Source organism: Rhea americana, unplaced genomic scaffold (genome assembly GCF_003343005.1).
Source record: "Rhea americana isolate MKP2758 unplaced genomic scaffold, rheAme1 scaffold_215, whole genome shotgun sequence".
NCBI classification, from domain to species: Eukaryota; Metazoa; Chordata; class Aves; order Rheiformes; family Rheidae; genus Rhea; species Rhea americana.
In genome coordinates this window covers 728,648-748,643 of record NW_028186305.1, presented here as the reverse complement: position 1 = coordinate 748,643, position 19,996 = coordinate 728,648, and the positions used below count along the sequence as shown (strand labels likewise).

Below are 19,996 nucleotides of genomic sequence, written 5' to 3'. Positions count from 1 at the left end.
TTGGGAGGACAATTAAGGAGGGAAATGAATTGTTTGAAAATTCAAAGGAGGAACACAGGCACTGCTGTGGAGTTATGAATAAATCTTTAAGTTCAGTATGTATTAGCAATCAACTGATGTTTCACAGGACTTACAGTACTGTAATCACTAGTCCTTCCAGGTCCGTACCCTACTTCTTTCATGAATGTGGATATTTTTTCTTCCCTACATCCTGTATTACCCTACAAGATTAGATACCATATGCCAGTTTTATAGGGAAAGCCCTGCCCTTCTTAGCTGACTTCAGTGATCTGCCCAATTTTTTTTTTTTTAATGTGTATCAGACCAGAAAATTAAATGACTAAATTTTAGGTTATCTATCTGTGACCAGTTTAGGCATATGATCTTTTTCCTCCTATACTGAGAACAAAATGGGAATTAAAATTTGTACCGTGGAATATATCTGAGCATTTCTAATGTAAGAGCTATTCAGGTTAGAAAACACTTCTGTCTAGAGAATATTATTTCTAAGTGAGGATACTGATACAGCAGCTATCAAAATTGGAGAAATGTGTGGATGTGCCTAGAAAGATCAATGAATTTCAGAGGTTCACAGAAAACTAATAGCTGGTGCTGGATTCCAAAGGCAGATCGGCTGTCTGACTTGTAGGATGAGTGACCTGGAGGGGAGGCGCAGTGGCGACTGTGACTAGATAACGATGGGAAAGCACTGAAGAAAGCACTGAGGAGAAGAGTAGTGTCTAGAAGAGCTTGGAGAGTAAAGATGAAATAAGAGTGACTAGCAGAAAGCAGAGAAAGGGAGGAGGGATATTGCTAAATGTTATTACTAACTTCATTCATTCAATATTATTTGAACAGTGTCTCATGAAGCAAGATAGCAGAATAGTGGTTAGCCTGTCAAAAACAAGGAGTCTGTTAGCCTATTTTTCTTTTGTGTTTAATTCTGGCTGGATCTTTTGCAGGTATAGCTAATTTAAGCATTCACTGAGGAATTGTGTGTTCGCTAGAATTTGTAAATTAACTTATAAACTGTGCAAAAGACAGTAGTACTTGTCAGGAACAGTAAACCTTGGTGTGCGGTGTGCTTGTATGGAATAATGGAAAGCAAGATCTACATTCCTTTCTTCCTCCTACTAAGAATCATTGCCATCTGCAGACTGCAGTGTACTGCAAAGACAGCCGAGCTAGTTTTAAACTAGCTGTGTAACCGTAGCAGCATGGAAGCTCAGCACAGTTGGTAAAATCTGTCTGTTCTGAGCAGGGAGCTGATGTCAGTAGGCTGCTACCAATATCAATTTTAAAGCTAGAGTTGAGTGTTTAGCTGTGCTAGGCTGCAGTCTCTGACATTGCAGTCCTCTGTATACAGGCTTTAACGTTGAGGGGAGAGTGTTGATGTCCAAGACCAACTGATAAAGTGTAGTCTGAGTGAGTATCTCCTAAAATATTTTATTTAAGTGTGTGCGTATAAGTGTGGTCTTGTGCAGCTGAACGTGTATGTTCACAATATATATTGCACAATGGTAAACTACTGTTGAGGCCAGCGTAAGTAGATGAAGCCTTTTATAAAAGGAAATAACTTTCTTGTGTCTTAGTCTTGTATTTGTGAAATACCTACTTGCTTTTGAGTCATTTAGAAGATTGAGAAGTAGTCCCTTTAATATTGTGAAAACTTYATGATGTATTTTGAATGTTACTTTAAAAGGTAAGAAAAGCCAGCATGGCATTCAGATTTGATAAGAATTTAGTATTAGAAATTACTTTAATGTCTATATTGCAAAACTCTTATTCAGCAAATGCTTTAATTTAGAGTAGCATTTTACAGTTGAAAAGTATTAGTTCTGACAACTCTAATTTGTTAGCAAAAATGCATTCTCTTTATGTATTTTAGTAGCAAAAAAGTACACAATAGCCATAACTTTAACCTAAGGGGAAGTGCCCACGCAATATAACTGCTTTTCCAGCTAGACAGAATGATTGCCTTGATGCAATGCTTTTATATGTTTTTTCTCAACTGTTAGAGCTGCACATGTACAGTTCAACAGCATGGTCAAAATGAATGTAGCTGTGACTTACAGAACCTGGTACTGCTGTTTATGCCTAGGTTCTTGGAGGTACTGTTGAACACAGCTGCCTCTTAAAGATTTTCATTAATGATTTAGAGCTTTAAATAGAGTATAGCAACATATATGAACATAACCAACTAGGACAAATTTTGAGGGGTGTGTGTGTGTGTGTGTGTAATGCTTATTCTGTGGTTCATTTTTTCCTAAGAGTAGTTTTTGACAACATGGCTGGGGACAGTACTGCCTTACTTTTCAAGGTGGATGCATCATTAATTTTCTTTCCATTAAAGATATTATAGGAAGTTCTTAAGTTTATTTGAATCTTTCAGTCTTATGTTAAACTGCAGATGTAGAATAGTGTTTTTCAGGTTCTACTATAAAAGTGAAAACATTTTCAATCAAAAAGTGGGTGGAGGGGACAGCAGAGGTGGGTTAACTATAGGAATATTTGCTTACTTGTTTCTTAGACCATAGAACGTATTTTTAGTAAAGTCTGTCTTTAGTTCCTGGTGATTTAAAGTGTGTACGTCATGCAAGTACGTTAGTAAGCACTGATAGTCACAGTGAGTACCTTTGCAGAATTGGGCTTTTAGGGGAGGGTCTGATAATGTACTCTAAGTTAGAGTAGCCAAGCAAAAAACTCCTTTTTTTCAGTGAAAATGTGGGGCCATCAAAGTCCATAAACGTAACTTTCACAGCACATCTGATTGACTGTGAGAGCCCAACCTTGACAATAAATCAAAGTGGAGGGCTGATGTTCTCCCAGTATTGTGGTTTGGAAGCTGACCTGATGTTGCAAGTAATTTGACTGATATTTCACAAAAATCCGTTCATGGATGTATGTCTTTTTGGCACTTTTTTTCATTTTATATCGATCCCTGAGGGTATGAAGTGGTGGCTCTGGGACTTGAAGCAATTCACTGTTGCATGGCTACTCAGCTGTATTATGTTCATCTCCAGCTGGTGGTGTAGAGACTATTTTACAAATTTCTATAGTGGATAGGGAGTTTTATACTTTTTCATAATACCATATATGAAATAAGAACCTCACAGATAYAAACGTGAGAAAATCAGTTTTATTTAACAGTTTGCAAGCATTTTCTTGTGTTTGGCAGACGAAAAATAAATTGCTACTTTGTCTGTGCACTATGATTTGTTTTAGAACTGCGTAAGGTTTGAAACTTAAGCACTATCACTTGAAGGATAACTGAAATACTTGCAGATTGGAGAGGTTTTGGACATAGAAAAGACTAGATCTAATTTAAAAGTTTCATAATAGGAAATGCCTAGAATAGCTTTACATTATGCACAGAGAAAAAATATTTGTCATTGTTTAGTAGTAAAACCAATAAAAATAAACTTAAAAATATGACTTCTCTTTCTGTGATAATTTGCTTCATCATCTTGAGATAGGTACCTTGTGGCATCTTAATTAAATAGGGCAGAGTGTTCTATCTGATGGGAAGTAGAGAGCTTACTGCCTACCATTGACTCTTAATAAATGTGATGAGTTGTAATTTGGTTGCTTACAAGCCTTTGCTTGTTTGTAACGCTCTTCATAGAAGTTTTTTATTCTATGTCTTTTATGAAACTCTGGACAACTTTGCCAATAAGTCCCATGTCTGTGAACAGTGCAGAAACTTGAGTCAGCCCTGCCTAGCTTTGTACATACTAATTCTTGGCAGCTTATCGGTAAACATCCCAGGGCAGAGTTTCACTAATGATGCTGGCAGTATGATACAAGAGGAAAAAGACGTTACTAATAAGAAAAAACTGCCCTTAATTAAAAAAACAAAACAAAACCAAACATCCTTGTTATATAAGCCAATACAGTGCAACAAGCTGGTTGCGTTTTGGGGAATAACATACTAGATCATCAGCTGCTGGATTTTGGGGGCAAGAGGGTTTTTGCTTCCTCCTCTGCAATAGAACAGGTTGATCTATTCTCTCAAGTGCTACTGTGTTAATCAGCAATTATCTCAATATTTTGAGCTCTGTAGTGGAAAAGGAATGTCAGTGGTTCAAAATGCAGGACTAAGAATAAGCGACTGTGGCTTTAAAATAATTGGAAAAAGAAGTTAGACTGGCTTCAAATAACGTGTACCTCTTCCTATTATTAAAAAAAAATATATACATATTTATATATTTTAATGGATATTTTCAAAAACAACTCCTTCCATCGCTCTTCCTTATTACTGTAGTTGTAGGCTTAAAATATGTTTGGATTTATTTGTGTTGCAGTTTGTATTTAAATAAATGTGCAAAATGATTGAATGTCTGCAGCCTGTTTATCAAGGGAATGTAGAAATTTCTGAACTCCAAATATGAGAATATAAACCAGAAGAGAAGCATTTCAGCTGTGACAACATACCTGTTTGCAAAACATCACTTGTAAAAATATGATGCAGAGCTAAACAGAGACTGTGACTGAATATCTTATAAGTGCAGAAAGCTTCTCATTTCTTTGCCACTTAAAAAAAGGGGGGGGGGGAGAAAAGGGGGATTTAATATAGTTAACTCCATTAGACCAATCCTGATTTTAATATATTAATAAAACTTCCTATTTTGTAAAATCATTTTGCATGAAATTTTCTTACCTACATTAGTTTTCTATACTTCTATTCCTTCAGTAAAAAAATTCATATGGTTTCCATGCCTCTTTTTATCAGAAATACAGATCTAATACTACCTTTCTTTTTTTTCTTTACAGTACATTTCTGTATCTGAAGTTCCTAGTAGTGTGGGCGCTAGTACTGTTGGCAGATTTTGTCCTGGAGTTCAGGTTTGAATATCTGTGGCCATTCTGGCTCTTCATCAGGAGCGTTTATGATTCCTTCAGATACCAGGGTTTGGTATGTATAACCTAAAATCACCATTTTTCGTGACTGATTTTCCTTAGTAGGAAAATCATGCAATGTTTTATGGCATATAGCATCTTTTATAGCAAATTTAGTAAATCTGCTGATTATTTTTTTCAGCAAGAGGAATTTTCAAGTGACTAGGTGGCTAATGTGGGATCTTGGCTTAAGCTAGACTGCCTATTTAATCTTTGGCAAATGGAAGTGAACTATATAACTATCAAGTTTTTCACCATAGGCAAATGGTGAAATTTTGAATTCCTGTGACTAGTGCATTGGTTTAGATACCTAAGTAAGAGAGTTACAAGAGTGAAATATGGATGAGCTTGCCTGTTTAAATATTTACTACTCTTTCTGTAAGTAAATGACAGTGCTGTTTTTTGTCGGAAGGAATAATATGGTTATGCTAATACTACATCAACTCAAGTGTAAATGAAAGTCTTCAAAATAATAAGGGACAAATACGGCTGTTTTGAAACTCACTGGAAGAGTAGGCAGGACCAAGTATTCCTGAGTTGCACATTTTCTTTTGTAACTGGATAAGTGTGTACTTTCACTGATTAGACTGCTCCATTTCTTTGTCCTGATAATAATTAACACTTAGCCTTTCTATGTTGAAATCATTGTAGTGTCAGCGTTAATAAATAAAGTGGCAATATTTGCTGGAATAAACTGAAACACTCTTCTTCTCTCCCCTTCTCCCCCCGCCCCCTTTTTTTAGGCCTTTTCAGTATTTTTTGTTTGTGTAGCATTCACATCAAATATAATATGTCTGCTCTTCATACCAATACAATGGCTGTTTTTTGCTGCCAGCACGTATGTATGGGTGCAGTATGTCTGGCACACAGGTACGTCACTCTTCTTAAATTACAATTTACTGATTTGAATATATATCTTATAATTTTTAGTAATATGCAGCAACTAACAGAATAGGGTTTCTGCATATGTTTTAAGGTTCTTAACTACAGGTTAAATAAAATGTTCTTATACTATCCTTAATATGCTGATTTGCACTTGATATTCCTCTGAGTGAATCTTGTTGTAATCATAAAAGGTTGACTAATGGAACTGGAAGTGTATAAATACGAATTCCAGGACACTAAAGATTATCTGCTGACCTCAAAATACTCTGCAGCCATTCAAGAAATACAAAAAGTTCTGTGAAACAGTATTATGCTGTTCCTTCTACTTGACTAACTTGTTGTTAAAATTGGCTTATTGTTGAAAAAATAAAATACTATTATCATATTTATAGTTTAAATGTTTATTGGTAAAATGTGTGTGCCGGTTGATTCCACTTCTGAGTACAAAGGCTGATAATATCACTTGTTTGTTACTAATTTGCAGTGGTTGCAGTAATGGCTGCCCCAACAGTTTGAGACATGTATGGAAAAATCTTTTTTTATATGCTTAGAATTTTTATTTTTTATTTTTTAATAAATCATGTGGTTTGAGAGTTTTTGGCTAGAGATTGGAGATTTTTGTTTTTTTAGTTTCCATGAGCTTTAAGACTCAACATGGATTATGCATTTGTCTTTCCTTGCTCAAAAATTTTAGTAATACAATTTGAACTTTTCTTTTAAAAGGTGTTTTTCCCTACCCAAGTCCTTGGGATCTTGGGCTTTTGTAATATTCTGTGTTAGACTTGCAATCAGCTCACAAGAATTTGCAAGATAGCATGGATCATTTCTCAGCTAAATGGTAAAAGCAGTCATCTTTCTGACAAATTAGTCATTTATAATAATGGCAACGTGGGAGCTAATGTAAGAGACTGTGAACCAGTTGCTGCTCAATTTAAAATATGTAAAAAATCTGGAGCTATTTTTACAACTCTATTAAGATGTTAAAGTATTGTCTGAAGTTGTTCCTCTCAGAGTTAATGTTTAGAAACCCAAAGCAAAAACCTGATGGGACAGTTTTAACTCTAGCTAGTGAGCTCTTTTAATATTTTAATTCACCCAACCTTGGGAATTCATCTTTTTAAATGCTCATCTAAGTTGAGGGGAATTTGCTCTTGATGTGGTGGGGTTTTTTTTTTTTTTTTTTTTTTTGTTTTTTTTTTTTTTTTTTTTTTTTTTGAGGTGGAAGTTATGTCCAGTGTCCTTTCTAGGTGGTATGTCTATCTGGCTGACATCTAGCTGCAACTTTGCAGTCTCTGATTTTTCTTTCCTTCATTCCCGGCTGAATATTCCTGTTAAAAGTTTCTCATTTATGCACAGGGAAACTATTCAAAAGACCACAGTATAACATCAGTTTTCCACTGCCCAAGAGGATTAACACTTTACTTCTGCATGGCTACTATTTTACATTCTCATCAGTAGTGTTACAGGGAAAAAATAGTACAGCAGCCTGAATGTTCCCCTATTGTAAAGTTTGAGTTGGAGACTGTTTTCTCCATTACTCTATATAGAATAACTAGTTCTGTGCTTACTCATTTATGTTTTCTCAGCTGATTTGSTTACATCTGGCACTAATCTATACCTAACTTGGAGAGAAAAAGTAGTCCAAGCTTACCCCTGCTCTGATTCAAAGATCACAAGCTCTAACATTACCTCATCTTCTGCAGTCTCTTCCATTTGTGTTCCTTCTCTGTACAGGGTTTTGTGCCAAGTTATTTCATTAGCTGTGCATCTGTTATTTTTCATTGGTGCCTTGCAAAAGTAATAAAGCAAGATAATGAGAGAAAGTTTGAAGCTGTTTTTAAATCAGGCAACCTAGATATTTTACTCAATATACAATTCCATACATTTATGACTGAAAATTTCTTTTGTCTTTGAAATCTTTTAAAAATAACTTAAAAGTATCTGCTGCTTGTAATGTTATTACTCAGGCTTCTCTTTTTCTTCTTCTTTTTTTCTTTCAATAGAGAGGGGGGTGTGTTTACCAACAGTATCACTGTGGATACTTTTTGTTTATATTGAAGCAGCGATTAGATTTAAAGATTTAAAAAACTTCCATGTAGACCTTTGCCGTCCTTTTGCAGCACACTGGTAAGTAGATTTCCACTCCTCCTTATTATCGTTTATATCACCAGATAAACATTTAGGGCTTTTTATTTTGGTTGAAAGTTTGGCTGGCTGGTTTTCCCCTTGCCCTGTCCCTACCTGACATTAAATATTCCATGTAAAATGTATGCTAAACATTAACCAGGTGTAACCTTTCTGGAGATACAGTGCTTATGAGCTGTAGGGTGTTGAAGTTTTTGGAGCATTGATATTCATAGCATTTCTGGAAAGTTCTTTTCCTCAATTTATAAATTCTGTATTTACATAATGACCAGAAGGTAAAAGTAGCATAAAAGTATTTTCACTAATAGTTTGTGTATTCTGTTAAGACGTAAATGAATGAAATTACTTTTCTCTTTTGGGGGGGGGGAATACCATTGCTTATAAAGATTTACTTTTCTGTAACAAAGGACTCCTCTCCTCCTCCTCCAAAAAAAGAAGAGATTCTCATGACTATCTGATTTCATAATTCACTATAGGATGTGAAAAAGCTTCCGGTTGAAAACCATGATAGAAAATCAAAGACATTATAGCACTACTTCTTTGGAAGTAGTAAGAGTGAGTTCAAGCAAAAGACTTAACTATAAAATACCTATATCTGGAAGAAAGATACTTCTATTCAGCAAGTTTTAGTGTGGTATGCGTTAATCAGGGTAGGTTCAAAATGGATCCTGCTTTTCCTGAAGTTATTTGGTCCAGTTCCCTATGATACAGTCTTGAATAAATCAGATATCTGTCACTTTAATTTATAGTGTCTACATTGTGCAATAAATCCCTTAAACTAATTAAACTCTATAAAAGATTACAAAAGCACTTCAGGAGCTGGGAAGAAAGGTCTTTCTGCTGCTGAATTKGATGCAAGCATTTCAACTTGTCATCAAGAGTTTTAGAATTATAGCTACAGCTGGCTTTATGCAATATGACAAAAGAAGCATTGGCAGAGATAATGTCAGATGCATATGCAAATGATTCCTGCACTCTGGGGTTTAGAACCCCAATTTGTGCAGTACTATTATTAAGCAAAGAATGAGAAGACTTTAATAGTTAATACAGTTTGCATCTGAGTTTTTCTTTGATCTAGGGCACCTTTAGGGTTTAAAATGTAACTTCACTGTGCTTTCTTAAAATATTTGCCAAAGGTGCATTTATTTTTATACAGGGACATTTGCCCATTGATTGACTATCCTCGTTAATAAATACACTAGTGTGATTTACTAGCGTTCTATATTGCTGTAGTGGTCAAAAGTTAATGAGAATACTTAAATTCTGCACAAGGAAGTTACTCTATGAAGAAAGCTAGTTCAAAAGTTCTGTTATGCTTTTGTCATCCCTATCACCAAATGGACCAGTTGAGTCTGGTTGGAAGCAAAATTCTACACATCGTATTTATCAGAAAAACAACTGGGAGAACTAAGTTTAGAAGTTGTTCACTTGTAGCTGTAAGGTCAGCCTTCTAAACCAGGAGTTTACTAAGGCTTTGTGTGTTTGTCACCCACAAAAGATGTCTTAATTACAGCCATCCTCAATAGATACAACTGGTTACTGAGGCTGAAACTCCAGGGTCACTTCCTGCTGTGCCAGGTCTGGGCAAGGGCAGCTTTGGTCACCACCAGAAATGCAGCAGCCCTGAAGCTCTGTGTTTCAGCTGCTTCTCCAACTTTTGTTTTCTGGTCTGTGCTGCAGTGAGAAGATGTTGCAGGTCCTGTTGCAGAGGCAGTATTTTGCAGAACCACTCTTTTTTTCTCTGATTTAAAGAGTGGTAGAAAAGAGAAAGGCTCGTAAGTTCTGAGGGTTGTGAATAGAAGGGGACAAAGGATCTGTTACTCCTTTCACTGTTCCAGATGGATTTTGTTACTCATCTCCCAGCATAATGTCACAAATATCACATGGCCCTCTAGGAACAAAGCTTAGGAAACCTCTGTTGTAGTTGGCTGTTATCTCTTCAAAAGATGTGTAATTCCTAGTCTGGTGCTTGTCTAAAAGCTGCTGTTGCTGTGCATAGTGCAATTGCATTGTCATAATCCTTTAATTTATGATATAGTTGATTGTTGTCTATAATGAATTGTAGCTGTGGTTTCATCATGATTAAGAAATCCCTACATTTTAAAACGGTAGAATTATTGTAATGCAGCAAAAACATTTTATATATCACTTTTCATAAAAACTTGTAAGCCAGGTGCATTTACAGCTATACATTTTATTAGTTTTGTAATGTGGTTATACTCTGGTTAATAAAGTTGTTCTTGTTTTGTTTTTCCTAGTATTGGCTACCCAGTTGTGACTTTGGGCTTTGGCTTTAAAAGTTACGTCAGCTACAAAATGCGTTTAAGAAAACAAAAAGAAGTGCAGAAAGAGAATGAATTCTACATGCAGCTTCTCCAGCAAGCTCTGCCCCCGGAACAGCAGATGCTACAAAGGCAAGAGAGGGAGGCAGAAGAAGGCAAGTTATTCTTATTACTTAATGTGTTTTACCGTCATCTTGCAATGTTAAAAAAAAAAAAAAAAAAAAAAAAATGCTAAGGAAGAGCTTTACTAGTCTGTGTTTTGGCTGAAAGTATTGCGAGCTTAGGAACAAAGGAGCTGAAAATAAAATTATTTTGGCCATAGTTAATATGAGAGTAAAAATGAATTGCCTTCCCTATTTAGTCTCCTCATTAGCAGTTGCATTAGTCTAGTCAGTTAGAGCTCTATGAAGATGTATTTATTACTAAATCCCTTGGTAACTGTGTCCTGCCTGTAATGAGAAAAATAGCCTTAAAATAGCATGACTTCTGAACCCCCCCCCTAGATTAACATAGGCTATAGTTATTGTTTTCTGCAGAAGTGATTGCATACTTAATGATTTTTTTGTATGTCACAGAATTGATCAATTTTAATAAACAGTATTTTTTTTATTTTCGATATTGCAGCAGCCAAAGGATTATCTGATATGGATTCCTCAATACTTTTGCAGCACAATGGAGGCATTCCAGCTAATAAAAAATTATCTGCAACATTGCCAGAGCTAGAATATAGAGAAAAAGGGAAAGAAAAGGACAAGGATGCAAAGAAACACAACCTTGGAATAAATAACAATATTTTGCAACCTGTAGACTCTAAAATACAAGAAATTGAATACATGGAAAACCATATCAATAGTAAAAGATTAAATAATGATCTTGTAGGAAGTACAGAAAACCTCTTAAAAGAGGACTCATGCACTGCCTCATCCAAAAATTACAAAAATGTCAGTGGAGTTGTGAACTCCTCACCTCGCAGTCACAGTGCAACTAATGGGAGCATCCCTTCCTCATCTACTAAAAATGAGAAAAAACAGAAATGTGCTAGCAAGAGCCCAAGCACACATAAGGACTTAATGGAAAATTGTATTCCTAATAACCAGCTAAGCAAACCAGATGCGTTGGTAAGGTAAGTTTGATACGAGCATTGTGTGACAGCCTCTCATATCCTTTCTTGATTTCACTACATCAATTTTTGTTTTTCCTTAGAAAAATGTAACTTATGATCCCATAAAGAAAACAAAAGGGTCTAGTGATGGGATAAGATAACTTGCAGCTGGGTCTTTTGGGTTCTGCTCCTGATTTTTTGCATCTGGTTTACTATGGAACTTTGAGCAAGTTGCTTACTTTCTACCTCAGAATATAATACTGACCTACCTCACAGGGGTGTTGTGAGGCATAATAAATAGCTTTGACAATTATTTGAAAGAAGATGTGAGAAAAGTACAGAGTATTATTGCTGCTGAGCTCAGTGAATGTGTTCTTGGCGAGCTCCTCATTTGGGTGGTCTTTACAGCTCCGGGGAATTCAGCAGGGCGTGATGGTGCCTAAAGTTTGKTTTTTGATTATTCATTTATTTTCCTTCTCTCTGAAATGTTTGGTTTTTGTTTTAATCCTCAGTTTACAAAAATGGATGCACAGTATCAGCTGCTATGTAACTCCATAATCAGAAGAGAAGTTCAGACTCCTGCTTGCATACCTCCTACCTTGTTAGCTTAACTGCAACATGTAGGGATTTAATTAAGCTGCCTTATGAACTATCAAGTTTGAAAAGGTTGCATCTTTGCATGTACTTATCTGAATGTTTAAACACAAATGTATTTTTGAGAAGCATCTAAATAGTTGCAGCACTAGCACAAGGGATACAGGATAGACTCTGCAGACTTTGGTAGCAAATGGACTGGAGTGTTTCCTGCACACGCCCAAAGGATGAGATCACTCTTCAAGAGAATCTAGCATGAGAAGAGTTGTTCATAGTCATTGTGCCAGGTCTCCTGCTATTATAGGCACAGTCTTGCGTAATCTTTATTAGTTTTTCAAGATCTAGTTAAAATCAGCTAAATTCTTGGCCCTGCCATTCAGATGGTTTTAACAGGTTTAATTTTTGATTTAATTTTATTTGCAAGCACTTGCTCATTTCTTTTCAGCTCAACTGAGACTTAAATATCTTTCCTCTCTGATGTCTTTGCCCATCTCCTGAAGTCTATTTATAGATAACAATTATATCCCTGATATAGTATGACAATAGCATTTCCCGAAGAGTACTTCAGGATATCAATGGAGGTGTGTGTGGAAAATAGAATTTTCAGAGATGATAGTATTCTATTTCCACACTACTGTACCATCTGACAAGAAAACTGAAATGTTTGGGGTAGTGATGGTGATTTGTTTGATCTTTTTTTTAAAAAAATAATTACCTATTCTAATGCCATTCTTGAGGATTGCTTTTTTTCCATCATAGTTCTAGGTAATTAGGTAAAATTGTTTCAGAGCATGGGGCTCATCAGAATAGAGTAATCATTGCAGGTGTTTTCCTGTCATTTGTATTTCACTTTTTTTTTAATCAGGTAACAATCCTAAGGCAGTTAACATTGTAAGAAAGCAAAAATACGTTACTTATCTAATATTGAGTCCTATTCCCAAATTGCTAACAATGAGCAAGAAGTTCTCTGCAAACCAATAGTGACTGGGGGGCTGCAGTTTTGAAATTGAAATATACTGAGGAAAAAATAAAAAGGGGGGGAGGGGATTAGATGACCACTATTAATGTTCTATTTCAAGTGTAGCAAACTCTGTTTTGAAATTAGTATAGATGAGTCAAACACATTGTTACTGCATTTGCAGGGACATCAGTTTGCAGGGACACCTGGGGTTCAGTTAAGCAGAACAAATTTTCCAAAAGCAAAGGCAAGAGTAGGCTTATGTTAGAAGTCAGCCTGTATAAAGGGATACCTTATCCCACCACATACTAACTTTATACCTTTCTGCTTTTTATGAATATCTTTGTGGTGTTTTTTAATCTTTTAAGGATAGCACCTACTGCAAACACTTTGTATCCTAAACATGAGTCCTGAGACATACATTGTTGTCATTTACTACCAAAAGAAATGCTTGTAAGAAAATAGTGTGTAACTGTTCAAAATGGGGATAGTGATATGTCTAGAACAAAACTATTACACAATTAAGCGCTTTCCTACACTCCTGGCATCTGTCTCCCTTTTCGCGTGTACTGAACATTCATTGATGATGTTACAGCAAATCCTTGTTGGCTAACTTTAGTGGCAGATCAGGCTCACTTTCCTTTTGATAATTGGACTTCTGAATCTGGCCTGTCTCTGAGAATTTGTGCTATATGAGTACAGTTACTTGAATAAAAACATTATTTTCTCCTCTGACATACTTCTGGCAATTCAATATCCAGACTAATTGATGCATGCTGTCTGTAGAAGACTTGCATGAAGCAAATAATGACCAGCTAGTTAATCTCATCTGTGAACCAAATTCAGTCTTGATTAATAGGGTGCAGATGGCCCTGTCTTCAGCAGAGCTGCCTCTAAATAATCTCATGCAGGACTGCTTTATTTGTATGTTGCTAGTTTCAGATGGGCATCTCTTCTCTTCAAATGGCTTATTTGCTTGCTGAAGAAGAGGACAGCTCAGTTTGCCATTTTTTGCAGTTCTGCGGTTGACTATTGGGTTGTTCATAGATTCTCAGAAAAGAGAAAGGAAGCACTTCATAGGATGACCTGCCAGACCAAGAGTTTTGTTCTCCATAGCTGTGATAAGCAATCAGATTTAAATATCACATGTTTTAGGGTTTAATCTATACATTGAGATTTCTAGATGCTATTCCTCCGATGTAGGAAGCCCTGTTCCTCAGAGCTTAGATCTGGTTGTCATTGTAATTGTACAGTTGGATTTCTAATACAGAAATGAATATGTAGTAAACTAGGATGCACCCTTACGGAAATCTAGCTACTCTAATTCTCTGGGTAGATGGCTAATGTACTCTAGGAATATCTTTATGCAATATAGCCTTACTCTGCTCTGAAAGTGAATGAAGCCACTTCACTCCACTGTTTGTTGCGAGTTTCTGTGTGATGTGTGGGTGTGATGTGGCTGTTGTGCTGTAAATTCATGTAGCTGCTTATTGTGTACTGATTTCCCCTTGCAGGTAGGCCGTGAGCAGTTAAAGCAATAACTTCCTGTGTGTTGCTGCTCATGTCGTTTTTTATAAATGTAGATAAGTGAAATCATTCATGAAATCTTGCTTCTATTCTGACTGAGTACATGACTCCTACACCAATAGATACATTTCTAAATATGCACACCAAAACAGCTGTTTTGGAAAGCATAAACTTACCTGACAAACTGCATGGGATGGAATGCATTTAAACTTCATATTTACTTTTTCTACCTGTCATTTATGCTGTCCCTGAGTTGCAAAACATTTGTTCATTGTCTTCTCTACTTTCAGTGGTATTACTYATCCCCACTATTAAACTTTCAGTCTGCATTGAGCCTGCACTCTGAAAAGGGCAGTGTGAAGTCCTGTGAATGTKTGTCTCTTCCAGATCTGATCTGCTCAGCTTCCAAGTAAAGATGCTTTTTATAACTTCTTGTCCRGCAGATTCACTGTAGGATGTCAAAGCCAAGCTGCTTTCCTTTTGTGTTCACAGATGATTTCCCTGAGATGACTAATCAGTATTAAATGTAAAGTATGCCTTAAGACTGCTAGGGACTACGGATTAAAAGCAGTTATTTGAGACAATAAAGATTTTTTTTTTTTTTGAGAACAAGGCAGTCTTATGTGCTTGCTAACTTTTTTTCTTAAACAGTTGATGTAACACATTATATCTAAAAGGTTACTGTTACATAATTTAAAAGTAATATTATATTAACCAAATATAAACTTAATTGAAGCGAGGATTTTTTTTTTGTTCTACCTGGTGAATAGTTAGTGTATGTGTGTTTAGGTAGAATTTCAGAAGTATCTTTATATCTAGTTTTTCTGAGATGAAGGAAAACATTGCATGTGAAACACATTTTAACAGTCTTTACTGTTTTTAAGTGTTTAGTTTCCTGGAGAGGAAGTTACTGATCCCTCCTCCCCTGYCTTTATTTATTTATTTATTTATTTWTGTTAGTTTGCTCCTACAAGTGGAACTAGCAGCTACTTCAGGTATATGCTAAATTCAGCTGTTTGTCAAGCAGTTGATCATTGCATCTCAGCTGGCATGTGAACTGCTCGTTTCCCAACGTTATATAATTGGGCCACTGGAGTCATAAGTTTGGTAGTGTTTTAACGTCGCTTACCAATAGCTACCAGAGCAAGCCGACTCCTTGTTACTGTTTCACTGTCAGTTCTAAAATGCAGCAAGTTTTGTTCACGTTTTAGGGACCTGATCTGTGAAAAAAGCCCTAGCTGTAATCATAGCAGAAATTTCTTCTATGTATTATATAGCAGTAATCATGTTCYGCTTCTAGCTATTTGTACCTTTAAAAAAGAAAAAAAAAGTGGCAGTGCAGCTTGGCAAAACTATTTGTATCCACAGAAATCTTGCCTTTTGGCACATAAGGAGTTGAAACAAGCTGTCTTATGTACTAATTATTCTCATAGATAGCTTTGATTTCTTCCAGTGATTGGAATAGTTTTTGCATTGTCCATTGGAGCTTTGCTACTTGCATGTTTATATAGGAAGGTTTTGGAATGGCAAAACTGAAAGTTTTTTAGGCTCTTTAGATTTTTTTTTGGAGGGTCAGTATGTTGCTGTGTTTGCTTCTGCTTGCAGAGAAACAGTTTCTAAGAATAGGGAACTCTCCACTGCAGAGTACAGTAAATTTAAGGGGCTGCAGGTTAACAGCATCATCTGCTCGTAAACAAGAATATTCTATTGGCACATGGTCTACTTGAATATGTTTTAGCTGTGTAGATAGGAAGGTTTACTGATCTTCCATGGACAACTGAAGCATCCAGAGTTTGAGGAATTTTTATTTAAGTTTAATCTTGACTTTGATTTGCAGTGAAAGACTTAGTGAATGGCAGACAGCTCTCGTTTTCCTGCAAGTATTACTCCAGATCCCCTTGACCCTTGCTACTTCAGAATAAAAGGAAGAATATTTTAGGCTTGGAGCATGCTTTACAAGTTCAGATCCTTAAATCTSTAGCTATTAAAGAAAAGAAAAATTCTGCAGAGGACAGCCTCCTGAAACACCGCGCGGAGGTGAGGACCTCCATGAGGCGTTGCCTATGTGTGCAGGCAGGATCTGAGTTGTGTATCGTAAGTTTATAATACTTCTGCTGCTCACAAATTTCCTGAACGCAGCCCTGGGTGGACACTTTTACTTCTATCGAGTATAAGGGAAGGTAGMAGCTCACAGCCTTAAATATTTCCTCCTGGTTGGGGAAGTAAGCGTCCTTTCATTCTTGTGGCTTATTCCCTCCTCCTGCTCACCTTCATATCTGCTCTAGGATCACGCGAGCTTCAGCTTTCTCCGCAGCGCCGTCTGAGCCAGCCCTGCGAGCGCTGCTGGTACCGAGCTTTCGTTGAAAGCAGCAGGAATGCCGTGAACCAGATGGCTTAAGAAGTTGGAACTAATGTCAGTATTCTGTTGCCAAAAATGCTAATTCAGCTTGTCTTGTGCCAGCACCTCTAATTTGTTTGGGCTTTACCTGATCAGAGCTTCTCTTTTTTTGAATTAATACATACCCAAAATAAAGGACAGTACCTCTCACTGGAGCAAACGTGGCATAGTCTCAGTTACAGAGAGAAGTCTSTTGTGCTGCTTGAAGTTGTCTTATTTTCACAATTATCACTTTATTTTAGAGAGGTATATTGAAATTATTTATGTATACTTGTCAATATAAACTGTACGTGACTTATGATATGCACAATCTTTCTTTACATTATGCTACCAGCCATTAGATTTGTGAGAACTTACATTAAAACCAGTCAACTGTTAGTGTAAAACCAGTCAACTATTAGCATACAGTGGTGTGTTCATGCTTACTAGGCATCTTTCATTCTTCARTTAATAATTTGCTTTTTCCAAAATACTTGATTACCACTTACTGGAAAACGAAATTGAACTGTTATATCGTTACCTCAGCACTTCGGCTCTGTCAGTGAGTGTGGTGAAAAGAACATACCTAGTAATTCCTGCTGGTGTCTTTTGCATTTTTGGTTTGAATGCAACAGCTAAATGGTTGAATGACCTTTGGTTAGGTTTGCAAATTCTTTTATTCCCCCAGAAGGTACAGGATTTGCAGTCTTCAGTATGAAATGTATGTTTGCTTAGTACTGTTAATTGTCTAATAGGTACAAGAATTAACTGGCATTTTTGCATATATGTTTGGCCACAATTTATACTATATTAAAATGAGTTCATGTTACCAACAGAGTTGTTCATATATAACTAGGAAGATAGTTTAGTACAACTATGGAAAGTGGGATCCAAGCTGGATGAGTGTATGGTAGACCATACTCCATGTGGGCTATTTCTTGCTGTTAATTTATCCAGTAGACCCCTTTGGCTCAGTTCCAGCTTCTGTTGCGGATGTGTTTTTATGAAATAAAGTAGAACATACACGAGTACGTACATATATACATGACTTTTGTGATTCTACGTTTAACTTCTTGATTCATTTGTTCACTCACAATGTTCTTATGCCTTGTGTCACTACATATCATTCTAGCATTTTAGGTTGAGATTTTCCTACATTTAAGTCCAAAAGAGTTAATTATCATTAACTCATCATCACTGACACATCATTATGGGGACAAATAGCTATTTTCTTTAATCTGCAATAGGGAATGTCAATAAGGTTAATTTACTTTGGTTTTCTTTTTGGCTTTTGTGAGTATTTCCCCCCCCCAAGTGTTGATGTTCAGCTTTTGTTAATTTTATATTGAACTTTAGGAAATAAATATTTTTAACTGCTTTTTGAATACTTAAAATTTGTAAATCAGTAAATGGTTGAGCAAATGAATATTGCATGTGAATAACAGTCATATTTGCTTTCATATAAATCAGTATATAACACATTGTTTATTTATTTTTTTTTTAAAGATTGACTTATTCACCTATTGTGTTTTTATTCTAAGAACCAATAATCTCATTTTGAAAATATGGGAAAAAAGATGATAAGCTGCATGTCTCTCTTTAGAAATTTGTGTTTCACTTGATCAATTTTGGTTGAAAATGTTTTAATTAATAAGCTTGACTGGACCTTCGTGAACTTTTTAAGGCTATAATTATGTGTATAGCRTATGACCTCTGTTTAGGAGAAATTAAAACTAAATTTCCTGACTCATCAGCTGTGAATGACTTAACATGCACTGTTCATTCAACATGTAAATCATATAGTTTAAGGAAAAAAAAAAACATTTAGGTGAGAATTCAGCAGTGTGCTCCATAACTTATCTATTAGTAACAAATTAAACTCTGAATTTGTTGAGAAAGATAAAATTGGTTCGTATGTGCACCTGTTTGCAACTTCTCAGGCTTATCTGTTTCGTTTCTGCTTGAAGAGGAAAAAAATTAATTCTGTAGGATTTGTATTACAACTCTGCAACACTTGGAGGAAAATAAAATGCCCATGAGAGATTGTAAAGTGTTATATAACTATACGTGTATAGCTGTACATTTATAGTTATGGGGTGTGTGTGTGTGTTTTCCTTCAGAATAAACAGCAGAGTAATACTCCGTGCCTGACAGTGTGTGACCTGTGTCTTGACAGTGGACTGTGTGGAACGTTGTTAAATCTGATGCTTACTGTTGTTCACTGCACGCCTGTGACACCAATGGTTTATAGAAGAATAGAAAAGTTAGATCACATAACATGAGAAGGAATGCCAGTGTGATATGTGAAAGAGGGCAAGGCTAGACAGAGATTATAAATATTAGAGCAGATAGTGTGATGTTTATTCTGTGCTTATTATCATAGAAAAATGTTGAACCTTTGGGTAATTGGGAAATATAGTTGAAATTGTCTTTTTAAAGTGCTTCTTCTTTCTTAGATTGGAACAAGATATTAAAAAGTTAAAGGCTGACCTGCARGCAAGCAGGCAGATTGAACAGGAGCTTCGTAGTCAGATCAGTTCTCTGACTAACACAGAACGAGGAATTCGGTCTGAAATAGGACAGCTCCGGCAAGAAAATGAACTGCTTCAGAACAAGTATGTATTTCTACAAAGCTGTGTAAATTAGTAACAACTGTAGTTTGGTAAAGGGAAATACTGCCTCAAGAGTCTACAACGTTTGAGGTGTGTGCCTGCGTATCCAGCCAGACCTGTTTGGTCTGCAGTGACAGCAATCTATTTAGTTTGTTTTGTTTTATTTTTTAAATGGTCAAGTCCTCTGTTAAAAACCTGTACCTGTTACTTTCCAGATTACACAATGCTGTACAAATGAAACAAAAAGACAAACAAATGATCAGCCAGTTGGAGAAGAAACTAAAGGCAGAGCAAGAAGCACGAGCCTTCGTAGAAAAACAGTTAATGGAAGAAAAGAAAAGAAAGAAATTGGAAGAAGCAACTGCTGCACGTGCTGTTGCATTTGCTGCTACGAGGTACTTGATACTACCCCCAAAGCCAGCTCTACTCCTGAAATGTAGCCATTGCCACTAAAACTCATTCTGTTTTCATTTGTGTTTTTGTTTTGCTTTTTCCCCCCTCTCTGCATAAAGGAGTAATCTGTATATGATATGTATTGCAGTATGGAACCTTAGTTTATGCAGGCTTGTTTGTGCCTGAGCAAAGGGAGATCTCTTTTCATGAGGTTGAGTCTCA

At 36.1% G+C, this 19,996-nt stretch overlaps 1 protein-coding gene across 1 annotated transcript in view; it reads left to right on the top strand.

Annotated features, from left to right (window-relative positions):
• MACO1 (macoilin 1) overlaps nt 1–19,996 on the top strand; it is a 29,857-nt gene that overhangs the window by 5,142 nt on the left and 4,719 nt on the right. The window contains exons 2-8 of the mRNA XM_085305010.1: nt 4,774–4,915; nt 5,643–5,769; nt 7,788–7,911; nt 10,188–10,366; nt 10,836–11,334; nt 19,226–19,384; nt 19,597–19,776. Of these exons, the coding sequence (XP_085161136.1) occupies nt 4,774–4,915; nt 5,643–5,769; nt 7,788–7,911; nt 10,188–10,366; nt 10,836–11,334; nt 19,226–19,384; nt 19,597–19,776 (1,410 nt within the window). The remainder of the gene's footprint in view (nt 1–4,773; nt 4,916–5,642; nt 5,770–7,787; nt 7,912–10,187; nt 10,367–10,835; nt 11,335–19,225; nt 19,385–19,596; nt 19,777–19,996) is intronic.